Source organism: Tiliqua scincoides, chromosome 4 (assembly GCF_035046505.1).
Source record: "Tiliqua scincoides isolate rTilSci1 chromosome 4, rTilSci1.hap2, whole genome shotgun sequence".
Lineage (NCBI taxonomy): Eukaryota > Metazoa > Chordata > Lepidosauria > Squamata > Scincidae > Tiliqua > Tiliqua scincoides.
In genome coordinates this window covers 143,812,173-143,832,143 of record NC_089824.1, presented here as the reverse complement: position 1 = coordinate 143,832,143, position 19,971 = coordinate 143,812,173, and the positions used below count along the sequence as shown (strand labels likewise).

Here is a 19,971-nt window from a genome sequence, read left to right as displayed (position 1 = left end):
CCAAGGCCATCTACACAGATTGGCACTGCTGTAGTGTTGCAGGAAAGGGCTGCCACATGCCAACAGCTCGTGGACAGATTAGATTTGGGTACCAATACAGACTGCATCTGGCTCTGTGGAGCAGGTTCATTCCCTGCTACCTGCATTTTCAAATCTGGGGTTGAATTAAGAACTCCAAGTCATCATACTATGAAAGGACATGCAGGCAGCTAACAAAGCTTTCATTGACCACTCTCAGAACAGCTCAGCTCAGTATAGAGTAGCAGCTCAAAGTGGTTACTTTGGAACCTTTTTTCCCCCCTTAGGATCTTCATCATCATGGATGATGGCCGGATCCCAAAGGATCTCCTCTATGGAGAACTCGTGCAAAGAAAGCGCCCTACAGGTAGACCACAGCTGCGATACAAGGACATCTGCAAGAGGGATCTGAAGGCCTTAGGGATGGACCTCAACAAGTGGGAAACCCTGGCCTCTGAGCGGTGCGCTTGGAGACAGGCTGTGCAGCATGGCCTTTCCCAGTTTGAAGAGACACTTTGCCAGCAGTCTGAGGCAAAGAGGCAAAGAAGGAAGGCCCATAGCCAGGGAGACAGACCAGGGACAGACCACTTGCTCCCGGTGTGGAAGGGATTGTCACTCCCAGATTGGCCTTTTCAGCCACACTAGACGCTGTGCCAGAACCACCATCCAGAGCGCGATACCATAGTCTTTCGAGACTGAAGGTTGCCAAAAAAAGGATCTTCAAGATGTAACATTTCAAACCAAGTTATTACTACTTTGAGACAGACTATGGTAAAAAAAAAATCCCTGATTTCTACCTAATTTTCACCTGTTTTAGACCTTTTTATCATCTCAAAGAGTTCTATAATGCCTCAAGCATTGTGAAAGGGCTGCTGAGTCCTGTGAAGACTATAGTCACATTTGTCCTATTGTGTGCATCATTTGAGCATTTTCCCTATTCTGACTGCTCAAGCCAGAAGATGTGGCTTTGACCCAGCATAGAAGATTGTGCTTCCCAGGAGCAGGGAATTTAGGTAATTAATGAGGGCCTGCCCTAGTTTCTAATCCTGCAGGTAATGCCCACAGGTTATAAAACACAGGTCATGTACTCCCTTTGAGCATCTTTCCAGATCCAGTGTTGTCTGCATCTGATGTTTCATGGGGCTTGCCCACTCATCTTGCAGAGAACAGGTTGAAGGATCAAGGATCTCTCATTTTTCCTGAGGATGTAATTAGGACTGCAAGTATACTGTCTTCCCCAATTCGAATGTGCTTTCGAAATCCACCAAAATGAACTTTGCCTTTCACTTATGAAACTGTATAAGTATCACATTGATCTATATTCCCAGTGTATGACTTTGCACCATGCTTGAAATTCAAACACGTTTTACCATTTAAAGATAATTTTATTGATCTAGCATTTAACTATATTGCTTCTATGGTAGCAATACTGGGGGAGAGAAAAACATTTGGGTAACATTCAACATTTCAATATGAATAATCCAGAATGCTTCTGCAATCTTGTTTGTGTATCCATTCTACATCTGACATAATAAATCATGCCAATGAGCATTGCATAACTGTACACTACAGATGCATTTAAATTTAAAAAGACTAGAAAATTCCTCAAGTGCACAAGCTATTAACATATCCACTTCATGCTCTCAAAACAATCCTAATGACTATGGTTTTGTGCAGTTACAGACACTATTGATTATACCAGTTTATATCAGACAAAAGCTTATCAGAAGGTTTAAATAGTAGGCAGTAAGTTACTTATAGCTGGTAACCAAAAAAAGTTCAATCTGAATCATTCATATATTAGATACACTCAAATTAAAAAAGCATTTGAAAGTTTTTTGTTCATTATGTTTTTCTACAGTGCAGTGCAAATAAAAGTGAAATCAACTTTTCCTGAGTTTTCATAGGACATTAGATCCATTTTCTTATAATCTTGCCACCATCTGTTTAAAAACGAACCATTTAAATCTATCAACAAAACTGAATTTGAAGCAGCCCAGAAACTGATAGAGATTTGGGAAAGAATGGTTAATTTCTTTATCTCTACTTTGCACACATACAATTATGTAGGACAGGAAAGTTATATTTTCAAGATTAGACCAGGCTCTTTGAAAGGCTCTAACAAGCATTCAGAATCTGTATATCACATATAGCAACTAATTGTTCCACAGAAATGCAATAATGCCCAATGTCCTGCCTTCTCACAGGGAAAAATGGAAGGGAAACAGCAAGACAAAAGCAGTCTTGGGAATGTATGTTAAGGAGAAGGGAATTTATATTAAAATTTATCTGTGTTGATAGCTACTGACCACGCGTTTCTAATTCAACCTTATCTTCAGATTGTAAAGGTTCAGGTTCAATTTGAGCAACAGGTGGCCGCAATATGATTTCTGGTCCTCCCCCATAAATTGACTGGAGAAAGTTCCATGTTTCCTCAGAAATCTGACCAGAATCAGCTCCTGAAAAACAAGATCATTTGTGAAAAGGTGCAGCTCAGATTACAGATCACAACTATCAACACTTTTTGCTCAGGTTAGGAATATTTTAATACTAAAGCTCCAATCCAAGAAAATGCAAAAACAGCAGACTGTACAGGAATAGTAATAATTGGATCACAATAACCATTGTCAAGATTCCTGTAAAAAATTGGCACCCCTACCCAGTTACAAACTATAGTCTTCACATTTTGTTCTTAACTTTTGAGAGGATGACTAGACTTGAGGCGACCGAGGAAATCAACCTTCCCAAACCTCATGACTATTTTTTATTCAGTTTGAACCTTGAATAGATGCAGGTCACACATTTTCAAAGGATTTTTTCTTCTGTAACATGTGAGCTACAAAAATAGCTTTTTCAGAAATGAAAGATTTTATACTCTCACATAGTCAATAAAAAGGACAGCCAAAAATAGAAAAACCTATGCTGCGTGGAACACACACAAACTGCAGTCTGAGGTGAAAATGTTGTGGTCTCATTCTTGTTATAGTTTTTCTTCCTCAGTGCAACATTTCAAATGCGGCCAAAGCACCCAAATACTACAGATGTGGCAACCTTACAACTAAAATGGGGACGGACAGGTAGAAAGCCATACATGTGCAGCCCCACTTGCAGACAAGAGGAGCTACATGGAGGTGAGGTAATGTCAGTAGTTCCATACCTTGTTTCAGAACAGAAGTACCACATTTACTGACAGCAATTTTGGTATTGTCAATAGGACCAGGAGGATCTAGTATAATAGAAACATGTGTTAGGAGTTTTAAAACAAGAACAAAATACAAGCCACTGTTATTGAATCTGTCTTACATTTGAGTATTCACATTTATGAACAGAATACGTGCTTCCAGTGCCATTAATAAATGTTGAGTTCAAATCAGCAAAGCTTTCTACAAACACACACTGGTAGCTTTTTAAAATTTTATTTTAAGATTTTATTTTTTAAAAAGCAGCTACCCCAAACTAGCCAAAACCTTTAATGTACCTATCCAAGCAAATTATCCACTAGAACTTTTATCACAATTTCTGAACTGCACTGAAATTGAGCTTTTAAAAATATACTTGCAAATAAGCAAGTTTTCCCTCTTGGTTTAATTGCGAATTATGGTAATGTGGTTTCCTATATGCATAGCTAACACATGGCAAAAGTTGTATTACATACTGTCCTGGCTAGTGTCTATTTAGAGCTGCAGTTTTCAAACTCTCAGGGAGTTTGAAAACTGCGGTAAGTCTTTGCAGGGGAGAGGAGGGAGGCAGCAGGGGAGGGGGGAAAGCAGCAACACAATCCCCAGGATCGCGTCGCTCAGGGGGGCTGCAGGGACTGGGATGCACTCACCAGTCCCTGCAGCAGCATCCTGGGGGTGCGGGGAGCCCTGCACGAGCATCTGCAGGACTCCCCAGCATATAGAAAGTGAAAGTGGAGCCATCGCGCTCCACCTCCACAAAACCAGAAGAGGAGCGCCATGGCTCCACTTTCACTTTCTATATGCTGGGGAGTCCTGCAGATGCTCACGCAAGGCTGCCCTAACTCCCAGGACACTGCTGTAGGGACTGGTGAGTGCATCCCAGTCCCTGCAGCCCCCCTGAGTGACGCGATACTGGGGATTGCGTCGCTGCTTCCTCCCTGCCCCTTAAGGGGGCAGAGGCCAGGGCCTTCAGGCGGGGGTGTTGTGACGCCCCAGTTTGAAAACCACTGATTTAGAGTATCTAGAGATGTTTAATATTTTGTTTAGCAAGGGGAGAGTAACTGACCCTCCTCACCCCAGCAGTCTTTTCTAGTGGTTGTCTGCTGGTGTTCTTTCACCTCTTTTTAGATTCTGAGCCCTTCTGGAACAGGGAGCCATTAGTTACTTGATGTACAAACTAAGGTGTCTGTGACCAGAATTTTAGGTGGCACGGAAAAAAAAAAATTCATTTTTGGGCTATCAGACCACATGCACAAAGAAGCTAAAACGTTTCCCAGTGTTTTGCCCCACCTAAGCAGGGCCTTTTCAAGGGAATAAAAAAAGAACTATGCTGCCACTTAAAAGCTCTAAATATATCTTTCCACTTGCTCGATAGTCTAGAACAGGGGTGTAGTCTAGACAACAAATTTTTGGCAAGAGGGCCACATCATGTCTCCAACACTGTGTTGGGGATGGGGGGGGGATAATTTACATTTAAAATGTGAATAAATTTACATAAGTTTACATAAATGAATATATTAAAGATAAACTTATATGAATCAATGAAGGTCTTGCAATAGCTCAAGGCCTATAAAAGGCCTTGCACAAAGCAAGGTTGGCCTTTCATTTGCTGCATCACAGATGTGAAACAGTAAGCAGTAGAGGGAACCCTCATTCCACAGCTCACGCAAGAGGTCAAACAGTCGCCCTCACGCTGAGAGCAGTCGCATCAGGCCAGTGCGGGCTCCAGCAAGTCTTCAAAGGGCCAGAGGCTCATTGGAGACTGGCAGCTCCGTGAGGGCCTCATTGGGAGTCCTCAAGGGCCGCAAGTGGCCCCAGGGCCAGGGTTTGGGCGCCCCTGTCTAGAACTATCCTAGCCAAAAAGCTGAAAAGCCCTAAGCATAGGCATATGTCCCCACCTCCAGCAGAACTATCCCATCAGAGATTTTGGGTGGTAGCATAGTTCTTTTTAACTCCCTTGAGAAGGCCCTGCATAGCTGGGGCGAAATGCTGGGAAACTTTTTAGTTTTTTTGTGCACATGGCGTGACAGCCCAAAAATGAAATTTTCTTTTAGTGATTAGTTATTTGATTTTCTCTGTAAACCACTTTGTGAACTTTTGTATACAAATACTACCCAAAAAAAAATAAGTGGTATATAAATACTACTACTGATAACAATAATGGCCTTTAAACAAGGAATGAGGAATTCCTTTAGAGCAGTGGTTCTCACGCATTTAGCACTGGGACCTACTTTTAAGAATGAGAATCTGTCAGGACCTACCAGAAGTCATGACCAGAAGTGACATCATCAAGCAGGAAAATATTTAGCAATCCTAGGCTGCAGTCCTACCCACACTTAGCCAGAAGTAAGTCCCACTGACTATCATTGTTAAAAGAATGTACTTAGTAACTTGTTAAGAGTACAGATCTGTAACATTTCCTCAAATACAGATACACATACCATGGTAGCATCGTGTCTAATATACTAAAAATAAAAACATTGAAATGAATGGGGACCCACCTGAAATTGGCTTGCAACCCACCTGGTGGGTCCCAACCCACAATTTGAGAACCTGCTATAGAGGAATGAGAAAAACTCATTCCTTTCCTCTGCCAAAATGCTTTATCACAGCAATTTATGGGCTGATAAAGAGTAAATGCTTCCTATGAAAAGCACCTAGTTCCTACTTGGTAGCATTCTCAAAGCCACTCACCATTGTCCTTGCCCTTCACAAATCCTTCCCATTCCCTAAACCAGTGCATACTGATGCAGTAGAAAATGGATGGAGACTCCTCCTCTTGGAATGCCCTGTTGAGCTATAAGAAAAAACATTTTAAGACAGAATAATTATTTCATACTATCAAAACAGCAGAGTAAATAACTGATATTATTTTAGTCACAGGTTCAGGTCATCCACTACCAATTAGTTCAATTCTGGGCTTGTGCATGAGTGCTTCAGAAAGTTGGAGAAACTACTACAAAAACCACTCTCTTTACCCCAGTTGGTGCCAGACACAATTAGAATTATTACAGAGAAAAACACTGGAGTAATGCAAAACATCCAATTACTGTAAATAGTGCAGCATAAGAACTGTAGCTGTAATATACTTATATTTAAATATATTTCTTATATTTAGGGAATCGACTGGATAGTTGACATAAATTGTCAGTAAGGATGCCTTTCTATATAAGGGGTTTTTTTCCATACACGTGTTTTAAATAGTATTCTTTTGTAAGTGAGAAGTGGTCTGGGCATTTTGCACAGCTTTGTGTCAACGCCTATTAGTGTACTATATTCTGCAACAACCATCTCCATGACAGCCTGGCTAGTTTCTACCCACTCTAAGCTTTAGAAGATAGAATGACTCCAGCTCTTCTGGGTACTACAATAATCTTTCCATTCAGGATGCAAGGCATGTCAAGTGGTTGGGTGCAAAAATTTAAGACAGCCCGCTTCCGCAATAGCCTATGGTACAAGAAACTGCCATAAAGGCAGGGAAGTCAGTTCAGTCCAAAGGCTACTGAAAAAACTCCACAGTCAGGGAATTAGAGGGCAGGTCGTCTCCTGGACTGAGACCTGGTTGAAGACCAGGAAACAGACAGCAGGTGTCAATGGGCAATTTTCACAATGGAGAGAGGTGAAAAGCGGTGTGCCCCAAGGATCTGTCCTGGGACAAGTGCTTTTCACCCTCTTCATAAATGACCTGGAGACAGGGTTGAGCAGTGAGGTGGCTAAGTTTGCAGACAACACCAAACTTTTCCGAGTGGTGAAGACTAGAAGTGATTGTCAGGAGCTCCAGAAAGATCTCTCCAAACTGGCAGAATGGGCAGCAAAATGGCAGATGCGTTTCAATGTAAGTGTAAAGTCATGCACATTGGGGCAAAAAATCAAAACTTCACATATAGGCTAATGGGTTCTGAGCTGTCTGTGACAGATCAGGACAGAGATCTTGGGGTGGTGGTGAACAACTCAATGAAAGTGTCAACCCAATGTGCGGCGGCAGTGAAGAAGGCCAATTCTATGCTTGGGATCATTAGAAAAGGTAATGAGTACAAAACAGCTATTATAATGCCGTTGTACAAATCGATGGTAAGGCCACACCTGGAGTATTGTGTCCAGTTCTGGTTGCCGCATCTCAAAAAAGACATAGTGGAAATGGAAAAGGTGCAAAAGAGAGCGACTAAGATGATTACTGGACTGGGGCACCTTCCTTATGAGGAAAGGCTACGGCATTTGGGCCTCTTCAGCCTAGAAAAGAGACGCCTAAGGGGGGACATGATTGAGACATACAAAATTATGCATGGGAAGGATAAAGTGGATAGAGAGATGCTCTTTACACTCTCACATAACACCAGAACCAGGGGACATCCACTAAAATTGAGTGTTGGGCGGGTTAGGGCAGACAAAAGAAAATATTTCTTTACTCAGCGTGTGGTCGGTCTGTGGAACTCCTTGCCACAGGATGTGGTGCTGGCGTCTAGCCTAGACGCCTTTAAAAGGGGATTGGACAAGTTTCTGGAGGAAAAATCCATTATGGGGTACAAGCCATGATGTGTATGCGCAACCTCCTAATTTTAGAAATGGGTTATGTCAGAATGCCAGATGCAAGGGAGGGCACCAGGATGAGGTCTCTTGTTATCTGGTGTGCTCCCTGAAGCATTTGGTGGGCCGCTGTGATACAGGAAGCTGGACTAGATGGGCCTATGGCCTGATCCAGTGGGGCTGTTCTTATGTTCTTAACCCGAGAGGACCTCCAGCCAGCTTCTAAACTGCTTTGGATACAGCACAGACCACTAGGTCACTGGCTGTGCTAGTGCAGCTTAGGGTTGGGCTGCCTGTTTAGCAAGTATGCTTTACTTAGCAGAAAGTTTTAGCTGTGATACTTTTCTGGTGGAGAGTTAACTTATTCAAAACTGTTCAGGATATATATGTGAATACTTCCAGATGCAAGGGAGGGCACCAGGATGCAGGTCTCTTGTTATCTGGTGTGCTCCCTGGAGCATTTGGTGGGCCGCTGTGAGATACAGGAAGCTGGACTAGATGGGCCTATGGCCTGATTCAGTGGGGCTGTTCTTATGTTTCTTAGTCCTCCCTGACTTAATGCTGCACATTGTACCATAAGAAAATTTTAAATCTACCAATTGTGAAAGCCCACCCATCTTCAAAATCTAAAGTAACATGCCTACATAAAGAATGCTACGTGAACCAGGGAAAAATATTTATTATAGGGGTATAACTAATCTTTTTTATGCAAAGTAGGAAACAGAGTGAGAAAGTATGTGTGTTTTACACCTTTAATCAAGCTGTTAAAAGTTATAAAATTAACAGTGTTTGCTTATTTTTTACAAAGAGGGGAGACATATTACCCGAATAAACATTTCCAATTCCGCCTTTCTTCTTTTCTCTATTTTTTCTGTTTCCATTTGGCAGGTATGACAAACATACAGGTGGTTAACAGCAGGTCCTCCACCATACCTGTAATAATTAAATAATTCCTCATCTGCTTTTTGTCAGTTATTTCCACCCTCCTTGATATCATATTTATAGAATATGCATATCTTTTTCATAGTTTAAAGTTAAAATGGCAACAGCATCTAAGCTGCTTATGCTATAAGCTATATTTGTCCAGGTTAACCTCAAATCCAAATAAGCTTTATAAGAATCATACCATTTGTGTGTCAAAAATAGAACTGTTCATAAAAACACTGCCAGAATTCAAAATGGGGAATTCAGTATTAACAAGCTATCACTTTGCATACCTTGCACATCTCACTGGAAAGTAACCCCCCCTTCCCGGTGAGGTTTTAAAATGTGATCAGAATGAGGGATTTAGTTTGACAACATTTGACTTTGTGCTTTACTGCATAGCAATTGAGACCATTTTCACTTTAGAATGTTCCCTCCAATAAGTCACTGTAATGATGATCTTACAAGATTAGTTGAAAAGGGAAAAAGTTCTGAAATGTGTTACATGTCAGGTTTTAAATCCCAAGAGCCATGCTAAAAACCGATCAACAGCTGAAATGCTGCAACTGAACTCCACAATTAACTGTTTTTATTTCACTTTTATAAACACTGAAGATATCAAACTATGGTAACTGAGACAGTCTCTCCTCTTCTATTGACATACTACATAAAGCTGGCTGGGGGGCTAGCTAACCATGAAAGACAAATTGACCTTGATAGGCTCATATCAAGAAGGTGACATATTCAACAGAAATAAATGTAAAATCCTGCACATAGCAACAAAGAAATCAGAGGCAAGGGGATACCCAGCTTGGCAGCAGCATGCATACAAAAGGATCGAGGTATCTTTAGAGCAGTTGTCTCCATGGACCACCATGGACCACTGCTCTACAGAAAAACCATCCCTGGCCTGAACAGAGCTTACTGTTCCATGGGACAGCCTGCAATCTTCACTGCTGCTCACCCCCAAAGTCACGCTGGGCAGTTGCATCTGTCCGGAAATCTGGGTGCTGAGCATGCTTGATCACTGGAATGTGGAAGCAGCTGCCCAGCACTACATTTGAGAACTTCAGCAGCGAAGATTGCAGGCTGCCCAGTTGAACGGTAAGCTCCGTCACATGGGGGAAGGATTTCCATGGGTGTGAGATCCAATCTGCAGGTTGTGATTTGGCACCCACTGCTTTAAAAGCTCACAAGCTGAACACAAGCTAGCAGTGTGATGTAGCTCGAAGCACACTAATGCACTGCTGGACAGCACTGACAGAGGCAAAAGAGTCCAGATCATGACAAGTAATAGTTCCACTTCAATTCTGCACTAAATAGATCACACCTGGAACAATGCACCCACTTTTGGGTCCATGTTTTTTAAGGAGGACAATGATATGTTGGAGTGGGTTCATAGGAGGGAAACTAAGATGGTGAGGGTTCTGGAAACCATCCTGTGAGAACAGTTGAAAGTTGAAACAGCCTGGTATTGTTTAGCTTAGAGATTTAGGGGAGATACAATAGCTATCTTCAAATATCCAAGGGCTGTAAACAAAGGAAAGACTGGCTTCTGAGGGCAAGACCAAAGAGCTGAAACAATGGGGAAGTAGTTTAAGACAGAAAAATGATTTCTTAATTACTAACTGTCTGGCACTGGAACAGTTTCCCTTTTTGGAGGTCTTCAAGCAGTGGCTGGACAATCACCTGTCAGGAATGCCATAGTAGTTGCCTGCATTATGCAGGGGGTTGGATTAGATTATTTCCAAAGTACCTTGCAGCTGTTGCATTCATATATGCATTCTTCATAGAATGCATCTTCCATGTTAAGAACTACTTGCCTCTAGCAAGTAGCATACCAGAGGGAAGAAGAATTCTCCCTGATATACGGCACTATGTATGTAGTTTTTATTTCAAAAACCAAGAGGTGTTAAAAAATGCAGTCTCCCAGCTGAATACTCAGTGGAACTGTTCTAAGAGCACTACCATGCAATTCTGCAGAAGTCTGCCTTTACTCCTCCAGATTTCCCTTAAATATGAAAAACAGCTTATTAGCACTTGAAAATGTCTGGTTATACAAGAATGTTTGGATTCAATTTGTACGAGTTTCTTTTTACTTGATCCCTTATTCCCAATCTTCCTTGCCCTTGTATTTTCAAATGTCTTTCTGAAAGCAGAAATATTAAAGGATTAAATAGACTACTAAAGGATTCTAACGAACTGATGGGCTAATAAGAGCTCAAAGTCATGTTTAGCTTATCTTTATGCTAAGTGGAATAGTTCTTAGATATTTTTTATTTTAGAAGGATGTCGTGTTTATGAGTTCATCCTGCAACAGTTCAATTCCACTCTTTTAGGGGCAGGAAGTTAAACCTTGGACATATGAAATTATTCTAACAGCTTGCTGGAGGAGAAAAATAGAAAAAAAAGATGTGTTTTCTAATTGGGGGAAAATACAAAAATGCTGCTAGGTGTCTTGAAAAATACTGTATATAAGCTTTATAAATATTGACATATTATTTCATTTACTTAATTTTTAGACTACTCTTCTAGGAGATCTTATACATTTACAAAAAAATGATGGGAATCAATCACAAACATAATGAATGCATTACTGATAGATACCAAAATAACATTAAAATCAATAAAAAATATCAGAGGCAGGAAGGCCTTGTTCGATAAAAAACAGTTTTAGCTTCTTAAAAACCACAAGTGTGGGAGCTATTCATGTTTCTCTGGGAAGAGAGAGATCTACAACAGTTACACTATTTATGTGATATTTATTTTTGGCCTATAGTCCAACTCTGATGAATGTCCTGTCCTGTCCCCCCCCCCACTCCCTATTTTTAGACATTTAACTCCTTAGAAGCTCCTGTGCAGGTTCAGCAGCCCCAAAAGTTGCTATGGCATCCCATGCAAGCAGCCCTGGTCTGGAATCTCCATTATTCCCCAAACATGTGCTGATGTGGATTCAAGGTCAGTTCCCCCATCTGGGGTAGCTATTTTACTTAGCAACAGACCTATCTTGCCCACTGTGGCAAACTTGTCTGGTCTAGGTTTAAGGGGTGGGATGGAAAAGCCTACTGGATGGAAATGGGTTCCACTACTCTAGTCAGGTAACTTGATGACCTGGAGGGAGGGCACCAGGATGAGGTCTCTTGTTATCTGGTGTGCTCCCTGGGGCATTTGGTGGGCCGCTGTGAGATACAGGAAGCTGGACTAGATGGGCCTATGGCCTGATCCAGTGGGGCTGTTCTTATGTTCTTATGATGACATCACAGTAAAGTTATATATTTCCCAGCACCAGGGCCTCTGAGAGGAATGTTATCAGGTGGTACAAAGTTTCTTTTGGGCCCCTTCCCAAAGTGGGAGGGGGTGAAAGAGTGGGAGATGGCAACAGGGGTGAGCAGAATGGGGGCAAAACAGGCATGGGGAAAGTGCAACAGACGGAATAGTCTTTGACCAGTCTTACCAATGCAGAGCTCAAATCTACCTGCCTGCCCAGTGTTGGCAGCTAGATACAGTAATACAGAAAACCAAACGCACTCCTAAGTCTCTCTAAAATCTTTCAAATATAGAAAATTATTGCAGGAGATTAGTATCACTGTATTTAGGCTCACACTAGAATGGAGAGTGTCCTGTGCACACCAGAACGGACTTCTGCAGCAGCTACAGTCCTGCAGCTGTGTCTGAGCTCCTATACACTCCTTCATAGTAAGTGGATCCACAAGCCAAAGAACGACTGTAGCAGGTCAGTTTCTTTCCCGATGTTAAGGAATGTATGCATTTCTGGGCCTTGTGGCATAGTTGCTGCCATGTGCCCATGGTAACGCCCCCAGCATTCCACATGGGCAGTGAGTCTGGGTGAGATAGGAAAGTGTAAGATCCCAGGAAATTTCTGGGCCCCCTCCTTCAGCTCCTGGGTCCCCTTTCTGACCCTTGGCCCAGGTACAAATTACCGCCTTTACCCCCCTCTCCTAGGCCCTGTCCAGCACACAGGAAGGATTCATTATTCTCTGCTGGTTGCCTAAATGACCCCATTCACTGGAAGCTCAGAAAGAAGCACCTTAGTTGCTCATCAGCAAATGCAAGGATAGGGACTTCCCTGAATAATGTGCTTAAGCTAGTGACTGTCTAATTAGATTGATCTGGAGAATATATTTTTCCTTTGGGAAAACTACAGGGAGGTAGCCTTCTGGGCAGAGATTTTTAAGTAGCATCCCAGGTCCACCTGCTTTTAATAACTTAGTTGTGTTTTGACTCTTGGTTTGCCCAGTCCATGATCACATGTAATTAAGTGGTTTGTTACATCTTTTCATCCTGCAGCTGCTGATGTGGGTTTGATTTTTTTATAAGAATCTCTGCATTTCAGAGCTCTCCTGGGTTTCCATCAAATAGTTCCCCTCTGCTTGATCTTTGTAGCTTGAGATGGTGGCAGTGAATACAAATTACCAAGGTTTTTATCCCCCCCCCCCCCCCCCCCCGTTCAGCTGCTGATTCAGAAAAAGGAAAGCAGCGATCTGGAAGAGGTGCAAGTGTATTAACCACTAAGCACTCACATGCTAAGAGAGGATCAGCAGGCCTTCTCCCAGGAAACCTTTTCTTGATACCAGCCATAAAAGCATTCTGTTTTAGCTTACAACTTACCTGCTATACAGGCTATCCCATATGTTTTGAGGCAGCACTACTACCAGGTCCTCTATAGAAGTAGCCTTGTGCGGAGGAACCCCTGTGAAAATAATGAAGCAGTTTTGCTTGAATACCAGTCTAAATACAGTCAGGGTTCAAGTTATATATAACAATTTTTATTTTATTTTACTATTGCTTGATTATTGCATTTCATTCCTATTTTGGCATTTTATTATTTTCCCCCCTTATATTGTATAACATGGAGCAACTTGAGAGTTCCATTATTCAGAGCGACAGGCAGGATACAAATCATTTAAATATATAAAGTAAATTGCATAATTCAGGATGTGTTGCTTCAGAGCACTTTTTGAAAGTTACAGTAAAAGATTCACATTTTGTCTGAAAACTTTCTGCAAGTTCAGCAGTCTGACTGCCAGAAGAAATGCATTTTATATTTTTCTTTGAAATGACTAGTTCACACTACATATAGTACAACCATGAAATGTGGTTCTATCCAAAGTGGGCATATAAGTTTTATCTTAATTTGCACAACAGGAATCAAGAAGTCAGTCTGTCAGAGGAACAGACTGACTTCTACTTCCCCTCCCCTTTATCCATTCACCCTTCCTATGCTAAAATCGCTTTAGAGTGTCTCCCAATCTATGGGAAGGACTACTGGGAAGGCAGAGGTGTGCAACTACAATGGAGGTAATAAAAAGGCTGTTTGCATGAGTGGAAGCAACGCTGCACTACATTAAGTAAAACCCAGATCCAACTGATTAGTAACTGGGTGATTCTGAAGATGACTAGCAGGCTTATCCCTATTAGGGCAAGTTTTAGAATTCCATTTCAGTTTGCAACCCTTATAAGGCTGAGTAAAGGCCCCAACTTCTGTCACTTTGGCTTGGGGCAAAAACCCTTATCCATATAATAGTGAAGGTCTTGCATCTATTTGTAACTTTCCCATCAAATTTCATAAACTCACTAAAATACCATTACTATTGTCTCTCTCAGTAGCATAGTTGAGGCAGACTCAACAGTACCATGTGGCATTGGACCACATTCCGTCTCCCCGTATGGAGAACAGCATTCCTGGTGCAGCTGCTGGACGTGAAGCCAGAAAGCCTCTGTCCCAGCAATTGCGCCAAGAATCGCTGTGGGAATGGTGGGCAATAGGATGTTTCCGCCACCTCCACAGCAGTCATTCTTGGCACGCTTGCTGGAAGCGAAGCTGGCCCACCTCTCTCCCAGTGACTGCACTGAGAATTGCTGTGGGAGCGGTTGGCAGGTGGAGGATCTGTCTACCTCCTCCACAGCAGTCCAGAAGTAACTGAGGTGACATCATCGCATCACCACAATTACTTCCAGTTTGGAGGGGACAATGGAACAACCAGACTGCCCCAGGGCGGCACACTGGCCAGCTATGTAGCTGGTTATCCTCCCTCATTATCATGCTGTACATGAGAGAGAACTGTTACTGAGGTCCCACGTATAATGCTCTACCATAATGCTCAAGACAGATGTAGAATTACAAACCAATAGATTATGCCAAACAATTATGTGTTAAACCAAGATTTTTGGAGTAGAATGACAAGAAGCAAGACCTGAATCATAAACGTTTGATACTTTTTACCTAGTAGTCAAGCGTACAGTAATCAAGTGATGTGTGAACGTGTTATGTGTGCATATATACTTACTTGCATGTGTTGAGCCACCCTTAAGAGTGGAATCCAGCCTTTGCTGATAATGTTCTTTGAATACTTGATACATTAGGTACTGATCATAATTAATCATACAAACTGATCCATTGGCTGGTCTTGAATGTGTCACTTGGCACCATTAGGATAACTCTCTGTTTTGGTCCCTAGCAGAAATCAGAGCCAACTTCCTGGCATCAATAGCTTGTTTATTGTCCAAAGCCAAGCCGGAGATGATGAAAAAATTCTGAGCCAAGGGACTGCTTTATTTAAGATAAAAGATCATTCTCCAAAATTGGCTTCTTTAAAATTCAAGTGTTCTGGGGTTGTTTTTTTTTTGTAGTTTGGTTCGTTTTTATTGTTGTTTTTCAGACCACCTGCATTCAAGCAGTGATGGCTGCATAACAAAGAATCCAATACATAGGAATATTTGTGAGTTTTCTATCCCACAGTTGCAAGCAACAACTTTTGCATTCTATTATTTACCCAAACATGATTCCCTTCTTAGCCACCTTGTTAGTGTGCCTTCTTATCAAAGACATGATCCTTTTCCCATTGATTTGGGTATGTATGAGTGCTTTAAATTATATTTGAATGGAGTTAGGCACAAGATGCCTAAGCAGCAGAAAGGAAAAGGAGAAAAAAGAATGGAAGATGCAAACAAACAGCAAATAATCTACTATTGGGCAGTCACACTATGCTTTTCAGCTCCCACCCTGCAGGTAGGTATGGTATGGTGTCTCAACAAGCAAACTACACCAAGTTTCTGCCTGTAGTTTATGGCTCATTTATTCTATGCTTCCACTTTCATTTGGAAAATGCATGTCTCAAAGAGTTACGCTCAAATAGAATTTTCATGTACTGCTAATAGGGAACAGAAGTACTGAAAAGGAGAAAAATGGCAGCGATCATGATTTCAACAAGCTTCACAATACCGCATGGTCAAATCTTATCAACCCATTTCTGCCCAGCCCACAGGGGTACACGTTTGATCTCTGTTGCATGTATGCAACATTGGCAGAAATGGCTTAAGATACTCAGCTTTGTCTAATAACCATCACTGTAAAAAAAAAACTAAGGTTAAGCAAAACAAATTTTTTTTGAAGGAACCAAAATGAAACTGGGCTTTAATTTTCACAGGTTGATTATTTTGCACAATTGTATTCTTACCTCCATGCATACAGAGAAAATCATTATTTGAAATGGGTCCTGGCTCTGCAAATGTCCTGAATTTATTCAGCCACTGTCGTGAAATATAAAACTGAAGGAGGCTTGGCTCTGTTACATTAAGACTCGATACCCTCCGTCTCTCTTTTTTAGCTTCTTCATTGCTTTTTCTGTTATAATGAAAAAACAGACACCATTTGACAGCACTGTCATTACCCCATATATTAGGAAAATCTTATTGAAAGTCTCGTGCAAATAAGAAAATGGAAAACCAGTATCAAAACATCTTGAATTTTTGAATTAAAATAAAGCCAATATAAAATTCTTCAGATTCATGTTGCTTTGCATTTCAGTAAATAAGTTTTCGATCAAAGATGTCTCATAAAACACATGCACAACTGGAAAGATTTACCAGTTTAAAAAACAATAGTTCATATTTTAATGTGTTTCAGCATGGGAAGCCTTATGCTATACCTCAATTCTGAGCAGTACAAGATGTGGTATATGCCCATGGGCACCAATGCAATTACAGCTGCACTAGAAGCATTGAAGCCCTCTGTCATAGTTCTGCTTGTGCTGGTGACACACCATGAATACCGGCACAACACTATGCCAATGTACCTCCAAAGCTAGTCAATGATAGATGTTCCTGCAGAATGGGATGGACATGTGGGTAGTGAGGACGACTTCACTTGCATCATATCCTAAACCCCTTCCAGATGAGAGAAAGAATGGCAGGCTTCCAGAACTGCATGGACTATCATGCAAGCCCATTGACTGGCAGATGCAGTGCTCCCTTTGTTAGGTCCATGTGCTATAGCCTTTCAGTCAAGTGTGCTTGTTTGCAGTGTTGTGGGATGCTAAGTGCCCCATGAAATGCTCCTTACTTATTTTCTGTGACCCTGAGGATAGAGAGCAGCTCTGCAGCCTGACCAGTGTAGGTCAGACCAATACCCACCTCCTTGTTTGTTCCTGCTGTGCATGTTTCTGACCAGTCATGCAAAAGGCAAGGGTGATATTGGTTATGGCAAACCTCCTGCACCTGAACCCAGCTTGCCTAGTTCCCAGCCTGAGTCTCTGAGCAGTAGAATGCCAGCATACTGGCTTACCTAAACACTGTTGAGGTGCCCCTCATAGCTTGTCCCAGATTCTCCACTAGCAAAAGAGTTATTTCCAGCTGGTGGACTCGCACCTTGGGGACATGTGTGCTTATTTCACATGCCTGCCCTCTCCCAAGGGAGCCATCTTCCTTTTGCTGCTGTCAGAAGATCTGTTGCAAACACACTCTACAAAGAAATACTTACTGCAAGTGACATAAAGGAACATGAACTGGGTGCTGAAATTCTTGGCAGTTCTGCTTTTGCCTCTTGCCTCCTGGCTGACTTGCCACTGTAGCTCCTGCAGCACGCGATACAGTGGCATCCTTCTGTCACCTCTACATCAGGAGGTTGTTTCCATTGTCTGGCAGTGGCAGCCACTTTGTTACTTAGTCTACTTACAGTATAAATATTTTATTATACTGTATTATTATATTTATTATAAATAAATGTTTATTATTATTAGTCCTTGAGTCACCTGGGGGAAGCACATTGGCCCACCAGTTTCCTATTGGCCTTGTGCCTGCTGCCACACCTTGCTTGGTTTACCCTAGTGGTGCTTCCCTGGCTGCCAGTGTTTGGGATGTAGTGATTAGCTTATGATGTAGGAGCATTGATAGGTCACTGCTCCGTGACTAATAGGTTACATCACGGTTTCCATGGATACTGACAAAGTTGCTGAGAGAATACATCACCCTAGAATTGTTCCGGTTCTTGTTTCCCCCCTTTGGGTTGGGCAGTGCACAGATGTGCCAATGCTACTTGGGCATAAGATTGCATCTTTAAAAGTACAGGTGGAGCCTCTTTATTTGCGATATTTTTAACCGCGAATATGACTCAACGTTGGTCCCCAGGAGCTGCTGAAGCCAGACTTGGCCCCTCCGGAGGCGCTTCTGAGGCCCATGGAGTCCGCGCGCAGCCTCCATTAGCCTCACAATGGCCTTCGGAGATCCTAGAGAGGCACTTCTAGTTTTCGGCCGAAACCAGAAGTGCCTCTCTAGGACCTCCAGAGGCCTTTCTGAGGCTCATGGAGGCTGCGCGTGACCTCCATGGACCTCAGAAGGGTGTCTGGAGGCAACTGGAGTACAGCTGCAGTCATCTCCAGAGAACTGGCCTCTGAGGCTTTCAGAGGCCTGCAGATATATATGGTCTATCTGACCTTACATGCAACTCATTCATTTTAAGGAAAGGATCCAATCCACACACATTCCCAGTATATGGCAAATATGTATTATTATTTATTTAAGACATTTATATCCTGCCTTTCCTTTGCCTAAGGCTAACGCCCAAGGCAGCTCACAAATTCCACAACACAATTAGGCTTACAATAGAAATAAATACAACAGAAAAACAATTAGTGAAAAAAACAAAAAACACACACAAAAAGACAATTAGAATGAATTGTAAGATTTGCCTCTCAATATTCCAGAATCTATGGAATGGCAGGCAGTTTCTGCTTCTAGTGCTTCAGAGCAAAGCACACGACTTCTTCAATGATGTATTTAGTTCCTCACAGAATTCTGCTGCTATTTATTTTTGCAAAGCTTGAATTTCCTGTACCATTTATAGAACATCTTTGCACTTAAGAATAAAACAGTAACCTTTTCTCTTGACCCTGCTCAAGTTTCAAGAAAAACTCAGCCATAGGAGATGAGAAATTTCAAGCTGCTACAGTGAAGCCCCTTGTTCTCAAGCTCCCAGCTGCTGAAGTGCCAACAAATCCTTCTGTTGCAATGGCATTTTATCTGATTCTAGAATTCTTCCTGTATGTACACTCCTAGAATTAAAATGAGGGAACATAAATCTTTCAGTTTCAAGTGCTAAACACAGTGTTCCAAGTTCACTGCTGTAACAAATCTGGGGATTTTGTTGTCCTCTGCCAATACAGCATTACAACAGTCAATAGCATTAGAAATGTCTTGAAATACCATACTTGAAACATGCATCACTTTGGTTTACCTTCTGACTTTACAATCAAAAACGTAGTGCTGCGAAAGCAAAATTTCCACAATTCCAGCTAATAACTTTCAGATTACTTCTTTAAAATCAAGTATCTGAAGCTTTTCCAGCACATACCTTAGTGGAAAGAAGTAAATGATGCAGAAGAACAGAATCTGTTTTTACTTTTACAGTGGTTGAAAATTAGGGCACATTAATTAGTTCAACTAATTTTAGTGAAATCAAACACATTGAAAAAAATATGAGAACAAAACGTTGGAGGAGTTTTCCATAGGGGCTAAGATAAGGCAGACAGAGTTGATGAACTTGAGAAGTACCATGGGTCCCCGTATCCACAGATTCACTTATTAGGTCAGCAAGGGGGCCCCTGTGGGCACCATCTCCGGAGGAGAGCTCTGCTCCCCTCACCTCCCGGGGGGCCTCTAAGCCCAGCAGATGCTGCACACATCCATTTGTTGCCTCTACCGGGTTCAGACTGAGCTTTAGAGTAAGAAAAGTCACTTCCAGTTTTTTCATAAAACTGGAAGTGACTTTATTTTACTCCAAGGTTTGGTCTGAGCCAGGCAGAGGCCGCAGACAGATGAGCACAGCATCTGCTGGGCTCAGAGAACCCTCTGGATGCAAGGGGTGCAGACGTCCCCTCATCTCCAGAGGGTTGGGATGGTGTTCCTGGTATCCACGGTTTCAGTTAACTGCAAGGGGTTCTGGAAGGGCATGCTTGTACAGGAGAAGTAAAACATAACCAGCTGCTGCAGAGGTACTTCTATAAATAGAGAAGGCATCTGTCCTGAATCA

The 19,971-nt window shown here is 42.0% G+C and overlaps 1 protein-coding gene across 2 annotated transcripts in view; it reads right to left on the bottom strand.

Moving 5' to 3' along the window:
• Window positions 1-1,415: 1,415 nt before the first annotated feature.
• USP33 (ubiquitin specific peptidase 33) overlaps window positions 1,416-19,971 on the bottom strand; it is a 60,481-nt gene continuing 41,925 nt past the window's right edge. For both annotated transcript variants that reach the window (XM_066622835.1, XM_066622836.1), the window contains exons 19-24: window positions 16,124-16,290; window positions 13,275-13,356; window positions 8,546-8,654; window positions 5,892-5,994; window positions 3,176-3,244; window positions 1,416-2,477 (exon numbers count right to left, since the gene is read on the bottom strand). In XM_066622835.1, the coding sequence (XP_066478932.1) occupies window positions 2,320-2,477; window positions 3,176-3,244; window positions 5,892-5,994; window positions 8,546-8,654; window positions 13,275-13,356; window positions 16,124-16,290 (688 nt within the window). In that variant the 3' untranslated portion in view covers window positions 1,416-2,319. The remainder of the gene's footprint in view (window positions 2,478-3,175; window positions 3,245-5,891; window positions 5,995-8,545; window positions 8,655-13,274; window positions 13,357-16,123; window positions 16,291-19,971) is intronic.